This window comes from Stenella coeruleoalba, assembly GCF_951394435.1.
Source record: "Stenella coeruleoalba genome assembly, chromosome: 12".
Lineage (NCBI taxonomy): Eukaryota > Metazoa > Chordata > Mammalia > Artiodactyla > Delphinidae > Stenella > Stenella coeruleoalba.
In genome coordinates, this window is record NC_137158.1 from 74550808 (window position 1) to 74569970 (window position 19163).

Sequence of the window (19163 nt, forward strand, 5' to 3'; positions counted from 1 at the left end):
TTCCAGATTAAAGAGATTAGAGCAACATGACAACTAAATGCAACAGATGATTGATCATGAGATGGATTCTAGACTGGCAGGAAAAAAAAAGCTATGAAGGATATTACTGAAGTAACTGACAAAACTGGAAGGTAGACTGTAATTTCTATCAATTTTAAATTTCATGATTTTGATATCTATACTGTGAATATGTAGGATAATATTGTTGCTCTTAGGAAATACACACTAATGAAAGAGAAAAGATATCTGCACCACAATTTCAAATGGTCCCCCCAAAACAGTATGTGCATATGTGCATGTATAATCAGAGACAGAGAGGGAGAGGAGAGAGAGAGAGAAAAAATGAACGATCAAAGCAGATGTGGCAAAATGTTAAAAATGGGTGAATCTGGGTAAAAGGTATATAGAAGTTGTCTGCGTTATTTGTAATTTTTCTGTAAATTTGAAATTATCTGAAAATAAAAAGTTTAAAGAATATGTCAACTCCTCTTATTCTGGCATAAACTTTCTATACTTTGTTGATGAAAGCTCTGATGATAAGCTAATGTTCTTTCCCTTATAAATCACTTACTCTTGCTGCCCAGGTGCTCAAAGGATTTTTCTTTTAAGTCCAGTAATTTTCTTAGAATTTGTCTTGGTGTTGGCTATTCTGGGTCAATATTCTCAGATAACACAGTGTGCTCATTAAACTGTATATTTTTAATTTTTTTTCAATTCAGTAAAGTTTTCTTGAATTATAATCTTTAGTATTTGTTCCTTCAGACTAGCGATGCTAATACGAATTTTAAAACATAATGAACCTGAAAGCTCTACTATATAAAATAATGATAGTAATAAAAACTTAATTATTATCCATCCATTCCAATATTATTGATGACCTACTACGTGAAAGGTATACCTATTCCACAAAAATAAGAAATGGAAAAAATGCCTAGTAGGTCAACTAATCATGTACTGAATAACTGTTCCCCAAATGACTTCATATTGCTAGTAATACAAAAAAGAGTATACTTTACAGTGTTCAATTTCTGCCCAGGTTTTATCCTGTACTTAGTATTTTACTATTTAATCTCAATACTTGAGACGTACAAAGAATTATTCTCTAATATACTTAAAATTCAGTCCAAGAAACTCTTTAAAAATGAGATGAGTATAAACAACTGAAACCCAATTAATATTTGTAAGCTGGATATCCACTTCCCATTTTTTTAAAAAGGCACTTAGCACTATATTAATAGTGGAATCAAATCTGTTTACTTTCATTTGTGTTACTATGTCATACAAAATTTAATCCAAAAAAAAACTCTTAGCTAAATTTTTTAATATTTTAAAGACTATCAAAAAGTCAGAAATAAACTCACAATGAGTATGTATTAAATATATTGCTGAAAAACTATTCGAACAAAGTAATTATCTTACCATTTCTAGTAGAATAGCTTGAGTTTTGGCCTCTTTTTCTGCCTTTATTTCTTCTACTTCTTCAGCCGATCTTCCTTTGAAATCATCAATTTCTTCATCTGCTCCTATTCGACCACTCTGTAAGGCAGAAGTTACTCACATATATATTTAAAGAATAGAAAAATCTAAGAAATATGAGAGACATTATGCTTTATTCTTAGTTCCATCAAATGTGTTAGAACATTTGTTTCACAAATGTGAAACAAACTTACAAACCTCTGAAAATTGATTTAGATGAATTCAATAATACTAGCCAGACTAGGCATCTAATTTATTTTGAAATCAAAATAAACATTTATATAGGAACTACCTGGTATCCAACTAAGTGCTGAATACAGAAGATAAATGATCTTAGAAATTAAGCATTAAATCCCAACTATAAAGATAAATTCAGCTTTGAGGAAGCCTCATATGCAGAAATTTTTACCTCAAAAGATCTGAGGGAAAAAGTCTCCATTATGCCACAGAAATTTCTGGGTTCTAGCCTGGCTCAAAAGTATCCCCAGTTGAAAAGTTCCTTCACAAGCTGATAATTTAATTTAGCCTTAAAGCTACACTCCTATCTAGAGTTAAGAGATAAGAGAAATATTTCCCCAAGGTATTCATATAAGCTTCCAGAGCTAAGGCAAGAATATTAGGGAAATAAAAAGATAGGTAGAAAAATGAGTATCTCCCTGGAAGAGAAAAAAGAACTCTAAACTTGTCCTAGTATTACTGATCAAGCAAGATAATCATTCTGAAGAAATAAGTTTTAATAAGGTAAAAAGCAAATTTTATGCAAAACATTAATATGTATATACATTCAATCACAAGAAGACTCTACTTACATCTAGTTGTTCCCTTGTAGGTTCTGGTGATCGATCAGGAATTAATAGATCAGGAGGATCATCAAATGGATCATCTAAAATCACTGTATGATTTATCCTTACAAAATAAATCCAAGTCAAATGTTACATTTATGTCATTTCAGAATCCATGTTTTACTTTTTATAAAAATTATAACAAATATCTTAAGTATCTCTAACACCAAAAAAAACCATAAGCTCTTAAATTTTATTGCACAAGGATATTACTAGTGTATACTTTCACAATTAGTGTTACTGTCTTTGATTGTTTGATATTATATATTATATTTATTACTCTGCATTATGCTAAGATGTAATATAAATGACTAAATCCTAGTAATTTTGTCATAGCTCCCAATAATCTGCATTTTTTAAAAGCTAAAGGATTAATAATTCCTCCCAACATAAGCATTTATAATTAGTACAAGTATTTTTTTAAATAAAGGTCTTCTCTATTATAAAGATTCTTATAGTCACACATTTTAGAATTATCCAAAAACCAGTCCTATGTATGCCATCCCCATTACCTGTCAAACATCACATATAAAACATTCTAGTACATTTCAACAGTAAACTATAACCATACCTGATATCTTGATATGGAACAAAGTCCTTATCAACAAAGGTCTCATTAATTTTCTTAATTATGTCCATGCCTTCTGTCACTTCACCAAACACTGTATGAACACCATCAAGGTAATCTAGATTATCTCCTGTTGTAATAAGAAACTATATAGAAAGACATAGAATAAATACAAATATATATATAATTCAAACTGAAATCAGTTACAAAAGACTACATTAATTGCATGAATTCTCACCTACTTGTCACTACTACTAAGTATAAGGCACAAAGCTTAAACATAAAATATCAATAAATACAGATGCTCTGATTGTTTAAAACACTTGAACAAACCAAATCTCAGTTTTTTCACATGTAAACTGTGAGGGAAAAAAACCATCTACTCCAATGGGGCTGTTGTGACAATGAATGAAAGGTGCTCAACATGACCTGTTTTGAAATAAGTAATCAATACTGAAAGGAAACGGGCCACACTGTGAACAGTGATATTCCAGGAATGGTGGGATTGTAGGCAATATTATTTTCATCTTTGTGCTTTTCTGTATTTTCTAAATTCCTCCCAATGGACATGCTTTACTTTTAAAAGGACAAAATAATAAGGATTTTTTTAACATAGGAAAAAATAGTGTCATTTTTTTCTTCTAACAAATATCTTTGATTGAAATTCTCTCATTACTAGATATTTACAAAGATAATTTTGTGGGTTCCCTAGAGCAAAACTCATCTCCTCACCCATTTCCTTACCTGAGATCCATGCTGATCACTGCCATTGTTCACCATGGACACAGTGCCCTTCTTCTTGTGCTTAATTCTTGGCACTTTTTCAGCATCGAAAAAGCTTGCTTGATCGCCATACAGTTGACTAAAAATACATACAATAAGGTTATAAAATATAAGTATACTCAACATGAAATATAAAACTACTAGGGTTACATATAGGGTGCTAGGGTTAACATATAAGGTTACCATTTGTTTTTGGTTTTTTTTGGCTGTGCGCATGGCTTGCGGGATGGAACCCATGCCCCCTGCACTGGAAGGGCAGAGTCTTAACCACTGGACTGCCAGGGAAGTCCCAAGTTACCATTTCTTTATAGAAATGCCACTATGATTCAAAATATTCCTTTTATTTGCTATAGACATTTATGGAACTTGGGAAAAATCTATATATATATATAGATTTTTTTTTTTTTTTGTGGTACGCAGGCCTCTCACTGTTGTGGCCTCTCCCGTTGCAGAGCACAGGCTCGGGACGCGCAGGCTCAGCAGCCATGGCTCACAGGCCTAGCCGCTCCGCGGTATGTGGGATCTTCCCGGACCGGGGCATGAACCCACGTCCCCTGCATCGGCAGGCGGACTCTCAACCACTGCGCCACCAGGAAAGCCCGAGGCAATTCTATTTTTACTCATTTGAAAATAAAAGAACTTACCCAAAAACTGATTCTCCTCCACGGCCAGTCCCTGTAGGATCACCAGTCTGTATGATAAAATCCCTCTATAATATATAGGATACTTTGTTAATTCAGAGAGCTTGCTAGATAGTTCCAATAACAAAGAACATGACTAATATCCACCAACTCACCTGTACATTGTGAATAAGGCAATAATTGTAATATTTTATTTTGCACAACTTCAGGAAATTCAAGCAAGCTGAAAGAAAGTAAATAGTAAATTTATCACAGTAGTTCACAAATATATTTTTAACCAAGTAAAAGCACAGTTAGTATAGTTTAATTTCTAAGTTACCATACAAAAACTTCCCCAAATGGTCAAATGTCCAAAGCCACTGAAAAAGGTAGTAATCCTAGAAAAAGGCAATATGTTTTAAATTATCATTTTATTCTCTTTTTCTTTGGATTTCTTGGGCATCTGAACTGTATAGAAAACTGAAACTTATCTGGGATAAGCAATCATTTGTTGATGAATTGATTTTGTAAGGGAAAGAAAAAATGAAGAGGACACTATGACTGCAAAGGATCTAGCAGAGTATCTGAAAATGGGTACAGATTATTTATATTAGAGAAAACAAAATATCTGGGACCATTTTTTTCACAATGATTAAACAGCCCTTCACAAAAATCCATATACTTATCATGTACCATGTTTTTTAAATAAATTCACTCATTTATCCAATAAACACTGACTGAGAATCTTCTAAGTACCTGTCACTGTTAGGTCAAATGCCATTAAATCTCGATCTCTGCCCTTAACAAGTTTACAGTCTAGTTGTAGAGAAACATGCTAACAACTTCTCAAGGCACTAAGCTAGAAACCAAACAGTCAGAAAGACATATGAGGTGGTCCCTGCCCTCAAGGAGCTTATACTAAACTAGGGTCCTTTCACCTGAACACAAATAGTTACAATAGTGGGCACACCTGATAATACCATCTGTGCACTTAAATGGTACAAAGTTTAAAAGTGCTTTTAAATATGCCACACAAGTTGAAAAGAGATTGTTTCTGGCTGGGGAAATGAGAACACCTCCTGGAGGCTTAAGGGAGCACTAAAAGAACTGGATTGGCAGAGAGTAGAGAGTGGGCATTTCAAGCTGGGAGGACATTATGAAATACCCTGGAAGTGGGAATTTAAATGTTTTGGGGAGGGTCCAGGAGACCAGTCTAACTTCTATAACTTCTCCAGTGACACAGAGGAACAGAGGATTAAAAAGCTGGAGAGGTAAGATGGAGCCAAGTTATTGGAGGTTCTTGAATATCAGGCTTTTGATCATTTTTCTAGAAAACAAATGTATTCCTGGAGTTACTGTTAAACATATAGGAGTAGTCCTTTAACTAGAAAACAAAAATAATGAATCTAAGTAGTGATCAACAATGGTTGCCAAAATCTTTAGGTGAAAAGCTAATGGGAACACTATAACAGATATTATCAGGTAGACAGGCCTGAACCACTAACCAATTTTAACATCACAAAAAGATCCAACCAGACATCGAGTGCCTCCTGAATGTGATGCAGCTGGAAGTACAGACTACCTGATATGAAATATTCTTGCCAAAAACATTAAACCTGAATCTGATCAAGGCTCTGGATCTAAGTAGCAATTCATGAGAAATAGAAAGGATAGAAGAATATATTAAAAGATACAACAGGGATAAAATCAGTCAAATCCAAAATGAGAAAAATCTATCAATGACCCAGATTCTTTCTCAAAAATTTTTCAGGGAGAAAAGGGGGGCGGGGGAAACTTACAGATTAAAAGATATTTAAGAGATGTATCAACCAATATAATATATGGACCTCCTTACAAGACTAAACACACTCTTATCATACAATCCAGCAATCATGTTCCTTTGCATTTACCCAACGCATCTGGAAACAGGTCTATGCAAAAACTTGCACACGGATGTTTATAGCAGCTTTATTCATAACTGCCAAAATTTGGAAGCAATCAAGATGTCCTTCAGTAAGTGAATGGATAAATAATCTGTGGTACAACCAGACAATGAAATATTATTCAAGGCAAAAAGAATTGAGATATCAAGCCATGACAAGACGGGGGAACCTAAAATGCATTACTCAGTGAAAGAAGTCAATCTGAAAAGGCTACATACCGTATGGTTCCATCTGTATAACATTCTGGAAAAAGCAAAACTATGGACACAATTAAAGATAAGTGGTTGCCAGGAGATGCGGGGGAGGGGAATGAACAGGCAGAGCACAGAGGATTTTTAGGGCAGTGAAATTACTCTGCATGATACTGTAACGGTGGATACATGTCACTATACATTTGTCCAAAGCCACAGAATGCACACCACCACGAGCGTACCCTAACATAAATAATGGACTTTGGGTGATAATGATGTGTCAATACAGGTTCATCAAATGTACCACTGTAGTAACAAATGTAAAGTATGTACAATGTTACATGGTAGAAACATTACAAATGTATTACAAATGTACCATTCTGGTGGGAGGTACGACAATGGCAGAGGCCTGTGCACTGGGTGTAGGGGGAATATGGGAAATCTCTGTACCTTTACCTCAGTTTTGCTATGAACCTTAAAATGCTTTAAAAAAAATAAAGTCTTAATTTTAAAATGGGGTGGGGGAGAACCTACAGATTAAAAGATATTTAAGAGAGACTTCCCTGGCGGTCCAGTGGTTAAGACTCTGCGCCTCCAATGCAGGGGGTGCGGGTTCCATCCCTGGCGGGGGAACTAAGATCCCCCAAGCCGAGGGGTGCGGCAAAAAAATAAAAAATAAAAAAATTTAAACATCCAGTGGAGTGGGGCTATAGATGAAACATTTCACAACTGTTAAACAGAAGCTGATCATCAGCACATGAGAGTTCATTTACATGTTTCTACTTCTGTGTATGTTTCAAGTTTTCTATAACAAAAAGGTTTAAAAAAAAAGAAAAAGAGGGCTTCCCTTGTGGCGCAGTGGTTGAGAGTCCGCCTGCCGATGCAGGGGACACGGGTTCGTGCCCCGGTCCGGGAAGATCCCACATGCCGCGGAGCGGCTAGGCCCGTGAGCCATGGCCGCTGGGCCTGCGCGTCCGGAGCCTGTGCTCCGCAACGGGAGAGGCCACAACAGTGAGAGGCCCGCGTACCGCAAAAAAAAAAAAGAAAAAGAAGGGAGAGAAGGAGGGAGGAAAAAAGAAAAATAAGTCTGGATATACTTACTATAAATTGATAAGTAGTTACATATAGAAGTAGATACCCAATCACCTGCTTACAAATATATACAAATAGGGTGGACTTATGTTTTTAGTGTCCCAAGCTATCTTTGCAGAAACATTGCTTGTCCATTTTGTCCGTGTTAATTAGGTGAGATAACCCTACCTCCCCTTTAGTCTCTCATAGTTCTACGGAAAAAGGCCCACAAACTTGCCAGGTGCTGCTCCACATGGAGAGTGTCAAACTCAAAGGAAAGCAAATCCAAGAGATGAAAAATACAATTCCCTAAAAAATCCTGTGTACCCCCTGGTCCTGCCATCCTTAAAGCTTACCCCAGTAACATGAGGCAATCAACTGTTTTCTTTAAGCCAGTTTGTGTTGAGTTTCTATCACTTGCACAAAGAATCTTAATACAACACATATATTTGCATTACTCAATATAATGAACCTTTGGTGTATGCCCTCAAAGTGTCAGGCACTGCAGTAGATGCTCAGGATATAGAGATAATTAAGACACAGTCCCTATTCTCTTAGAGTTTACATTCTTGAGAGGAGCCCAGGACTTGCAAATTAATTCCAGGAAAATAGGTAAATGTATAACAAAATATGTACTGTGATTTATAAAAGACCTGAGACAGAACACAAGAAACCAATCGAACTCTACTTAGGGACACTGGAGAGTTTCACAGAAGAGATCATGCTTGATCTGAAAGTTGAATAATAAGCAGGAACTTTGCCAAAAGGACAACAGCGGAGAGAAATGTGGGGTAGAGGCAACAGTATGAGAAAGGCATAGAGGTATGGTTGAGTGTTGACGGGGGGCGATAAGTGAGCGTGGGATAAAGTGCAGCACGTCGGAAGGCACTCAAGGTACCATACTGCAGCTTGTTTCATCTTCTTTCATAGACTGCATTCCGTGGGGGCAGGACCCTGCTTGTAACTAAACTCTCCTGGTCTCTAGCTTCTCCCCACTCTGAAACATTCTCCACACTGCTACTTATTATCGTCCTAAAACAAGAAGTTTGCCATGCCTCCATCCTGCTCTTAATCCCTTCAAAGACTCTGGGCTTAAGGCTATTCACGACCTGACCTAACCTAAAAACGTGTACAACCAGACTCGCAGTCGGCCATTCCACTGTCAAGCCACGCGGATCTACTTGCTATTTCCATTAAATTTCAAGCAAACAAGAAAACCCTCGCTCCCACTCATTTTTCAAAGAGCTAGTTCAAGGGCTCTGAATTCTTTGCTAGCTTTGCTTCTCCCCGCCCCCTGCCAAAATTACACCCTCCTCTGGTTTCCATGGCAACTTACACATTCTTCCACTACAACGCTTAAGAAATTAAATGGGTTGCGGCGCCTATTTCCACCAATTTAAAATTACACCCTCGAGGGTAAGAGGCCCATTCTACGGCTTGGCACAAAGTCTCGCATAGTGGACGATCAATGAGTGTTTGCTAAGGTTGGGTGCACACCTCTGGACAGCCCTTCCTCCAACCACGAGGGATGCCCACACTCACGGCTCCAAGCCCATCCTCCCTGCTTTCATCAGGATATACTGATTACACACCAAGGAATACTGCTTGCGTTCCTCTGACTAGTGAAAAGCAGTAAAGCCGCAAAAGCTATGGGCATTGTATATGCTGCATTACACACACACGCATTTAATAACCACAAGCACCCGCCACCCGGGCCCAGCACCAGATGCGGAGAAGGGCTGCTCCTCAAAAAAACTTTTCAACCAAGGCCCGCTAATAAAACAGCGCAGTCGCGGGCACCATCAGCCCAGAAGCTCCAACCAGTCCACGGGGACCTGGCAGAAAAGGCAAAGTGGGGAAGGCAGATAGCGGCCCGGCGGAGAGGTGAGCGGGGCCCGGGCCTCACCGCGCGGCCGCTCCTCCGTGTACAAGTCGATGACGACATCGCCCAAGGTGGTCTCCAGCAGAACAGCCATGGCGCCCGCTCCTCCTCTGCAACAAGCCCCAGGGGTGACAGGCTCAGCCCGACGTCAACTACGCCAGGCGTCACCCTCGGCGCGACGCCTTTTACGTCATCCCTCCGGCGACAACGCCCCCTTCCGGGAGGCTCCTTTGGGCGGATCTGGTCGGTGCCCCGCCTCCCCCGGCTGTCGGGCGGTGCCCTGGGTCCTGCCCATGGCGCGGCCCTTTTGAAAATCGTTCTTAGCCCTTGGCGACTGGCGCGGAAACCTGTCACTCAAAGGGGCTTCTGTGAAGGATTTGTGACCCTTTGTGCTCTATCTCAAGAATGGGGCGCTCTTGCACTGTTAGTGGGAATGTAAACTGATACAGCCACTATGAAGAACAGTATGGAGGTTTCTTAAAAAACTGAAAATAGAGTTACCACACCACCCAGCAATACCACTCCTGGGCATATACCCTGAGAAAACCATAATTCAAAGAGAGTCATGTACCACAATGTTCATTGCAGCACAATTTACAATAGCCAGGACATGGAAGCAACCTAAGTGTCCATCAACAGATGAATGGATAGAGAAGATGTGGCACATACATACAATGGAATATGAGTCATAAAAAGGAATGAAATGGAGTTATGTGTAGTGAGGTGGATGGACCTAGAGTCTGTCATACACAGTGAAGAAAGTCAGAAAGAGAAAAACAAATACCGTATGCTAACACATATATATGGAATCTAAAAAAAAAAAAAAAAAAGGTTCTGAAGAACCTAGGGGCAGGACAGGAATAACGACTCAGACGTAGCGAATGGATTTGAGGACACAGGGAGGGGGAAGGGTAAGCTGGGACGAAGTGAGAGAGCGGCATGGACATATAGACACTACCAAATGTAAAATAGATCGCTAGTGGGAAGCAGCCACAAAGCACAGGGAGATCAGCTGGGTGCTTTGTGTTCCCCTAGAGGGGTGGGATAGTGAGGGTGGGAGGGAGGGAGACGCAAGAGGGAGGGGATATGGGGATATATGTATAGCTGATTTGCTTTGTTATACAGCAGCAACTAACACAACAATGTAAAGCAATTATACTCCAATAAAGATGTTAAAAAAAAATAAAGAATGGGGCGGACCTTTCTTTAATGCTCCTCAGGCCCTCCCTTCATCGCAGTGTGGGCGGGGGCGGGGGGGGGGGGGCGGGGAGGGGGACCGCGGCGCCACCTTCCCCTGACCTGTTGGGACAACCACTCGGAGTTTCCTAGTTGGTCTCTTTTTATCTCCCAGAATCAGAAACTTTAGGCCTTAAAGGCAGAATTTGCTACCCAGAAAGATGGTTAACAGGCAGTTCTTTCCTGGCTAATTGCGTCTAGGGAAAAGACTATACCTGTTACAGCAGCAGATGGTGGGTGGGTCCTTAGTGCAACAAGCTAAAGATGGTAGGCTTCAGCCTGTATCTTTGCTGGTTTTATCAGTAATCTTGATGAAATAAGAGAAAACAATTTTAAGACAAGACAGAGAAGTTCAAGATCAATGATTGTAATAGTGTAACTCTAAATGTGAGAAGAAGCAACAATAGGGAACATTTCCTGGACCATAACGGACTAGTAAGACAGGTGGTCTAGAGGCTTTGGGCTACTGTTAACAGGGTCTAGTACAGTCATAGCACATTGAGCGGCCTATCAATGAAATCCTCGCTTGACCTGGAAATGAGCATTCCTAGCACCCCAGGATAGATTGGTCATGAAATGCCTCGCAAAACTTGGTTGAAATTAAGACCTAAAGGGAAGGGATTGTAAAATTAAAAAATGTTGCCCACCATCCAGTTCTACAAGAATCAAGTCATTGGCCACTGCAGTCACTGGCCTCTAATACACCTTGAAAGGAATTCAGGGCAAAGGTCAGGATGAGACACTTTGTGCTCTGGGAAAACTAACAGAACTGGCCCTCGGTTAGATATTTACAGGAGAAAATTTCATGAACCCGGTTTCTTGCATCTTCTCACACTTAGAAAAGCACTAGAACCATTAACTAAGATATTTGTTTCTCTCGAATAGCAGTAACCTACTAAGGTGATGGATTTCATGTACCCCTTCACCAAAATCACATATATACTGGCCTCCGCCTTTACCTCTTCAGAACAGTTCTCAGAGCTCTCTGAGAGACTATCTCCCAGGTTATAATCCTCAGGTTGGCTCAAATAAAATTTTCCATTTCTTTCATAGGTTGACTATTAATTAATATTTTCATCGACACTCTAACTTAGAAGACTTATGAAACTACTTTTGTCTTCCTTTGAGGGTTTCCATGAAAAGTTTATTCCCCAAACTCTCCTGGTCAAGCTGACCATTCTTTTTCATGCCATTTTATACACACTTATAACCTCCAATAACTTTATTTCTGACTAAAAACCAAAGTTTCTATAGTCTACAAGACCTTACATGACATTCTGCCACCCCTCTTGCTGTCTTCACTCTTAGTCCCATGAGGTCACACTAGCCTTTGCTATTCTTTGAACACTATGGGGGAGGGGATGGGGTGAGGGGCTCTGCCTGAGGCCCTTTGCATTGCTGTCCCATCTGACTGGAACCCTCTTTCTCCAGCTATTTGCATAGCTCTCTTTCACCTCCTTTAGGTCCCTTGCTCATATGTCACCTCTCAGTGAGCCCTTCCCTGACCACTATAATTAAAGCTAACCTAGGACTTCCCTGATGGTCCAGTGGTTAAGCCTCTGCACTTCCACTGCAGGGGGCATGGGTTCGATCCCTGATCGGGGAAGCTAAGATCCCACATGCCTCGTGGTGCAGCCAAAAAAAAAAGTTAACCCCACATACATACACTTTTACTTCTCTACATAGTGCTTTTTACCATCTAACATGCTAGTTAGGAATTTGTTTATATTTGTATGTTGTTACTAGAATGTCAACTCCAGAGGGAGAGCCAATTTTGTCTGTTTTGTTTACTGCTTTATCCTTAGTGCCTATGACAGCCTGCCACATAATAGGTGAATAATTATTTACTGATGAATGAATATTGGTGATTAATTAAAGAAATGCAAATTAAAATAACAATGCAATTGTTGATCGAAATGTAAAATAGTACGGCCACTTTGGAAGACAGTTTGGCATTTTCTTACAAAGCAAAACATTACCTTACCATGAATTCAAGCCATCACTCACCTAGGTATTTACCCAAATAAGTTGAGTCTTATGTCCACACAAAAACCTGCACACAAATGTTTATAGCAGCTTAATTCATACCTGCCAAAGTTCAGGAGCAACTGAGACATTTTTTTACTGGGTGAATGAATAAACAACCTGGTTTAACAAGCTGGAATAAACAGCCATGCAATGGAATATTATTTAAAGATCAAAAGAAATGAGCTAGCAAGCCATGAAAAGACATGGCAGACCTTAAATACATATTGGTAAGTGAAAGAAGCCAGTGTGAAAAAGCTACATACTGTGTAATTCCAACTATATGACAACTATTCCTTTTCTGATAAAGGAAAATTATGTAAACAGTAGAAAGAGCAGTTGTTGCCAGGTTTCTGGCAGAATGAGGGAGAGATGAGTAGTTGAAACACAGGCATTTTTAGGGCAGTGAAACTATTTTGTATGATGCTATAATGGTGGCTATTATATATTTGCCAAACCCTGAATAACTGTATGACACTAAGAGTGAACCCTATTATAAACTATGGACTTTAGTTAATAATAGTGTATGAATATTGGGTTATCGGTTGTAACAAATGTACCAGACTAATTCAATATGTTAATAATAGGGGAAACTGGGAGATGGAGGAGAGGGTATATAGGAACTCCCCATAATTTCTCCTCAATTGTTCTTTAAACCTTAAGTTGCTCTAAAAAAAGTGTGTATACAGAAAAAAGATTTACCATTTTTCAGCTTTTACTTAGGTGATTCAAAAGATAAACAGTCCTAAATATTAAATTTTACATATATACCACTTAACATATTTTATGGTTATATTTGCCATGATTATCTCTAAATATTGAGTCCCCTGAGATAGTAAGCTTCCACTCCTATCCAACCCCACTCATATAAAAGTCTTAAACTTACTATAGCAGGGGCTTAGATCCAGGGGCTTTTGAGAACATTTTGATTGGCTGGAAAGCAGGACATTCCGCCCTCTCTGGGAGCAATCTTCACCTGCTTCTTCGTCTGCCTGTCCTTGTCAAAGACTTTAATTGCTCTTTCTTTTCTTTTTTTTTGCCATTTTATTTTTTTAAATTTAATTTTATTTATTTTTTTATACAGCAGGTCCTTATTAGTCATCAATTTTATACACATCAGTGTATACATGTCAATCCCAATCTCCCAATTCATCACACCACCATTCCCACCCGCCACTGCTTTCCCCCCTTGATGTCCATACATTTGTTCTCTACATCTGTGTCTCTATTTCTGCCTTGCAAACCAGTTCATCTGTACCATTTTTCTAGATTCCACATATATGCGTTACTATACGATATTTGTTTTTCTCTTTCTGACTTACTTCACTCTGTATGACAGTCTCTAGGTCCATCCACGTCTCTACAAATGACCCAATTTCGTTCCTTTTTATGGCTGAGTAATATTCCATTGTATATATGTACCACATCTTCTTTATCCATTCATCTGTCGATGAGCATTTAGGTTGCTTCCATGACTAACGGCTCTTTCTTTATTGTGATTATTTTAGCATGACCTTTTCAGTAGATATTGGTATAATGTTTTGAAATGTGGGTTTTAGTATTATTCACACGTGGTGAGGACAACAGATCCCAAGAGGAGGGGGGACACACCATGCCGTGAAGGACCACACAGGAAAGCACCAGGGTGGGTCAGGAGGCAGAAGGAGCAAGAGGAAAGCATAGACAGAAGTCTTTACTGTGGTTTCTTTGGAGAAGGCAAGACAAGGGAGCATAAGCAGGATTAGCATTGTCTGGTTTGAATAATTTCAGTGGGCTCTGGGGGTTGGAGGCTATCTCTAGTTTTCTGGCACTTGGCCCTGGGATGATTAGGGCAGAGAAATATTGCCTCCTGGAGGTTAATAAAAGCCTGATAGTGGAGGTGATCTGGAGTATATGCTCTGGATTGGTTGGTTTACATATGAAAGGCAGGCTCACAGGGGAGCAGTTTACTAACTCTAGAAATTAGCTTAGCCCTGGGAGTCTCTCTTGGGTCAGCCAGGCCCCAGACAACAGAGCATCCAGAATACAGAAAATAAGAAAATATAGTTAATACATACAGATTATGAAGTTGCCCATAATTTTGCCACCAAATGCGGTAGAAGATGATAAAGTGCGGCTCCTGTGTTCTAGGGACTCAAATAGAGTGAAGCTTGACTCAAAAGAAGTAAATGCACTCCCCAACACTGGAAGCCCAATGAAGGCGGAGAAAAGACATCCTGCAATCTGCTTCTGCTTCCACATGGAGGCCCCTTCCGTTCCTAAAAAAGTCTTAAAAGTTCAAAGAAGACAAATAAAAATGCAGGCTTTTGCTTCCCGGGTGTCTGTACATAGCTTGTCTTTGTATCAGAGCACTCTCCTGTGTTCTGCTTTAACAGACAACAGCTGTATGAGGAAGACAGTGTAAATAGAATACAAATTAAACTGGATCTCTATGGCCTAGGTTTTGTACATACAGAAACTGCATGGTATTTAAATTACTCTTTGTCTCTAATGATGTATGCAGTTTCTTTAAAAACAAACCTCAAAAAAAGTCTTAAAAAAATCAAAAAAAAATGCAGGCTTACCACAAAATATTACCTACTTAGCTGTGTTACTGAATATGAAATCATCCCTAAATAGACTCTCAAAAGGATTTCTACCTCCACCATTGAATTCTTCCTGCAATATTTATCACAGATGTCCTATATTTTTGAAATCGCATAGTATTTTTAAATATTTTGGATGTTTATTTTAATCTTTTATTTCCAGAATTTTTATCAGAATACAAATCAAACACTGATTTACAACTAATTTAACATCCTTGGACACAGATGTCTCTGCATGCTTTCAGGTTGTTGGAATCAGTTAGCTGGGGGAGCAGAAAGCAGGGACGGCCTCTTTGTCCTGGGGCCCCTCTGGCTACAGTTGTGGTGGAGAAAGAGGCAAAGATCTCCCACAATTTCCTGTTTCTTCATTTCTCTCAAGCCACATCATGTTCTTAGAAACTCAATTGAACAGAACACTTTGTAATAATCTCTATAAACATATAAAAACAAAGAAAATTATGACTTTTACTTTTTAAACAACTTCTATGAACCAACAGAATGTATTAATTCAGAATACCAGGGTTAAAAACCACAGCTCCATCACTTAGTATCCTGTAACTCCGGGCAAAAAACTTAAATCTCTATAAATACACAGAGAATAAGGGTACAGTAAAAACAGTTTTAAAATATCTTAGGAGAAAAATAAGGTAAAATGTGTAAATGGCTCTGGAGATGTAAAAGGAATATCTTTCTTGATTTCCTTTTTATCATCTCCTGGGGGCATTCAGGAAGTTCAAAAATGTGTGGTTGAGTAACTCTGGGAAATAATGGAGTAGACTGTGTTGCAATAGAAACGCAGCGATTCACTCTCTCCCAGAAATTGGAAACAGATACAGATTATGTCCCAGACTTCTCTTTGGTGCCAAGCCTGCTTTTGGATTACAGAAAAAGAGGAATTCAACTTCTGAGTGTGAGAATAATAAAAACAATGGGATCAGTAGTTTTTGCTTTTTTTTTTTTTTTTTGCCACACCGTGCCGGCATGCAGGTTCCCTGACCAGGGATCAAACCTGTGCCCCCTACAATGGGAGGGTGAAGTCTTAACCACTGTACTTCCAGGGAAGTCCCTAGGATCAGGTGTTGAAAAAGGAAATACCTCAAAGTTTGGAGTCAAAGAGTAATATTTTGCGTGAAAATAAAGACGTATTTTTTATACCTCATATAGTTATCTATGTATCAAATTTTTTAAACAATATCTTCTGCTATACGAAAGATTATCTTCAAGAAACATAAAGCAGGGGGCTTCCCTGGTGGCGCAGTGGTTGGGAGTCCGCCTGCCGATGCAAGGGACGCGGGTTCGTGCCCCCGTCTGGGAGGATCCCACCTGCCGCGGAGCGGCTGGGCCCGTGAGCCACGGTCGCTGAGCCTGCGCGTCTGGAGCCTGCGCGTCTGGAGCCTGTGCTCCGCAGCGGGAGAGGCCACAGCAGTGAGAGGCCTGCATACCGCAAAAAGAAAAAAAGAAATGTCTTTTTTTTAAAAAAAAGAAAGAAACATAAAGCATGTAATGCACACAGAAATACATTGGGTTTCTATAGGCAAACTGAACTCTTCTGGAGACGAACAAGTGTAAGAATAATGGATGGTCAGAAAAAGGGGAGGGCTCTGTGAGTGACATACAGACTATGTCACTCACCTTCCCCAACTACTCTTTCTTTCAAATGTATTTTGGAAACTTATACATATATTACTAATTCAAATTACACAGATCCACATATGTCATATGTTCTGACCATTAGATTCGATTTGGTTATTTATTTATTTATTTTGGCTGCACCAGGTCTTAGTTGTGGCATGCATGTGGGATCTAGTTCCACGACCAGGGATCGAACCCTGGCCCCCTGCATTGGGAGCACAGAAACTTACCCACTGGACTACCAGGGAAGTCCCAGATTCGATTTGTTTTTAATCCCAGAGGTCTGAAACAATGAAAAGGCCAGTGGTTGCAGTTGAAACCCACCAGTGGGTGAGGCTTCATTGCAGAAACCACTTGCCAGTTAATAATGTTGTTGGGTATCTCATCGTAGGCAAGAAATCAGTTGAATGACTGTAGTTTACCATACAACAATTTTGACCAAAGATTTTGTAGTTTACTCTAGCTAAAAACGCAGGCATGGGGGGAGGGGTTGATAAAAGAGGAAGAGGAGCTAAGAGAGAAACAGATTTCTTTTTCTTGTCAAAAGTTTTATTTTTTTTTTACTATTTTTTTTCAAAAGTTTTATTTTAAAGAAAGACTGTTTCTTACTCGCCCTGAATGGCAACATCTCCAAGTTCTTCTCAATCAATATGCAATCCTGTTAACCTGAAATATCTGAATTCTTGGCATTTTCTGTGTTAACCTTAAAAATAAGCCAGTTATTTTACCAGCAAAATGAGTCTATTCAGGACTAGCAGAGCAACTGCAGTAAGGGACATGAAAACTAGATGAACCATAGGTTAAGTTGGAGGACAAAGGAGAGGGACTTGCTCTTATAGAGAAAAGGGGGGAGGTTAAGAGGGACTGTTTTGAGTAGAAATCCATTGGAAGAGGGCAGACGTTCAAACTTCTCATTGGCTGAATGTGGCAGTTTCTCATTGGCAGGCTACTGCTGGGTAAAGATAAAATCTTCCTTCTGCTGGAGTATTTCAGTAAGCCTCTTCCTTCTGGACATGCATGGTACCTCTCTCTTTCTGTCTGGGGTCTGCAGACCAAGGAGTGATCATGCATGAGAGCTCCTCCAGTCCTTCCAGATTTCATTTTATTTTTAACTTTTTAATTTAATTTTGTCATTTTTCTTCCAATTTTATTGAGATATCATTGACATACAACACTGTATAAGTTTAAGGTATACAGCATACTGATCTGACTTACATACATCATGAAGTGATTATCACAATAAGTTTAATGAATATCCATCATCTCATATGTATACAAAATTAAAGAAATAGAAAAAAATTTTTCTTGTAATGAGAACTCCTCGGATTTACTCTCTTAACAACTTTCGTATATAACAGACAGCAGTGTTGCCTATATTTATCATGTTTTACATTACATCCCTAGTACTTATTTACCTTATAACTGGATGTTGTACCTTTTAACTGCCTACATCCTATTCTCCCTCCCTCCATCTCCCAGACTTTATTTTTCTTTTTTTAAAAAATTAATTTATTTTATTTATTTAATTTTGGCTGCGATGGGTCTTCGTTGCTGTGCGCATGCTTTCTCTAGTTGCAGCGAGCGGGGTCTACTCTTCGGAGCACGGGCTCTAGGCACGCGGGCTTCAGTAGTTGTGGCATGTGGGCTTCTAGCCTACTCTAGAGCGCAGGCTCAGTAGTTGTGGTGCACGGGCTTAGTTGCTCCGCGGCATGTGGGATCTTCCCGGACCAGGGCTCAAACCCATGTCCCCTGCATTGGCAGGCGGATTCTTAACCAGTGCGCCAGCAGGGACGCCCCAGACTTTATTTTAAATGGGGTTTCTTTCATTTCATTTCACATTTGCTTTAGAGGGTTTCATCAAAAAGAAAATTTTTTTTTACTCTTAAAGAGGGAAGAAAATCTATCATCTTCAATTTATAGATTTTAATAAGCTCACTAGAAAAGTCCTGAGAGCCCAGGTGGCCTGGCTTCCAGTGGAGTGTTGTTCCCTCGCGTCTCCAGCGATCCGCTGAGTGTTGAACTTAATGTGGGGTTGATCCTCAACCTTGTCACAGTAAATCACTGGGGAACTTTAAAAACTACCAGTGCCCAAGTAGCTGCCCAAAGTAAATCAGAAACTCAGGTGTCCCAGAAGATACCAGAATCAGTAATTTTTAAAAGTGCTCAGGCAATTACCAAGTGCAACCATGGTGAGAAGTACCGATTTAATAAATCTGCCCCTCTAAACGTGATATACCTTATTTTCTTGTACAACAGCGTTCTGATACATTACCACTATTTTCACTTTGTAGATATATGTAAATATATAC

The 19163-nt window shown here is 39.3% G+C and overlaps 1 protein-coding gene across 1 annotated transcript in view; it reads right to left on the reverse strand.

The window, feature by feature from the left end:
• PPIL4 (peptidylprolyl isomerase like 4) overlaps positions 1-9523 on the reverse strand; it is a 37468-nt gene extending 27945 nt beyond the window's left edge. Inside the window, exons 1-7 of the mRNA XM_079940017.1 lie at positions 9401-9523; positions 4466-4533; positions 4314-4378; positions 3631-3748; positions 2890-3032; positions 2286-2382; positions 1420-1536 (exon numbers count right to left, since the gene is read on the reverse strand). Of these exons, the coding sequence (XP_079796143.1) occupies positions 1420-1536; positions 2286-2382; positions 2890-3032; positions 3631-3748; positions 4314-4378; positions 4466-4533; positions 9401-9470 (678 nt within the window). The 5' untranslated portion in view covers positions 9471-9523. The remainder of the gene's footprint in view (positions 1-1419; positions 1537-2285; positions 2383-2889; positions 3033-3630; positions 3749-4313; positions 4379-4465; positions 4534-9400) is intronic.
• Between the last annotated feature and the right edge of the window lie 9640 nt (positions 9524-19163).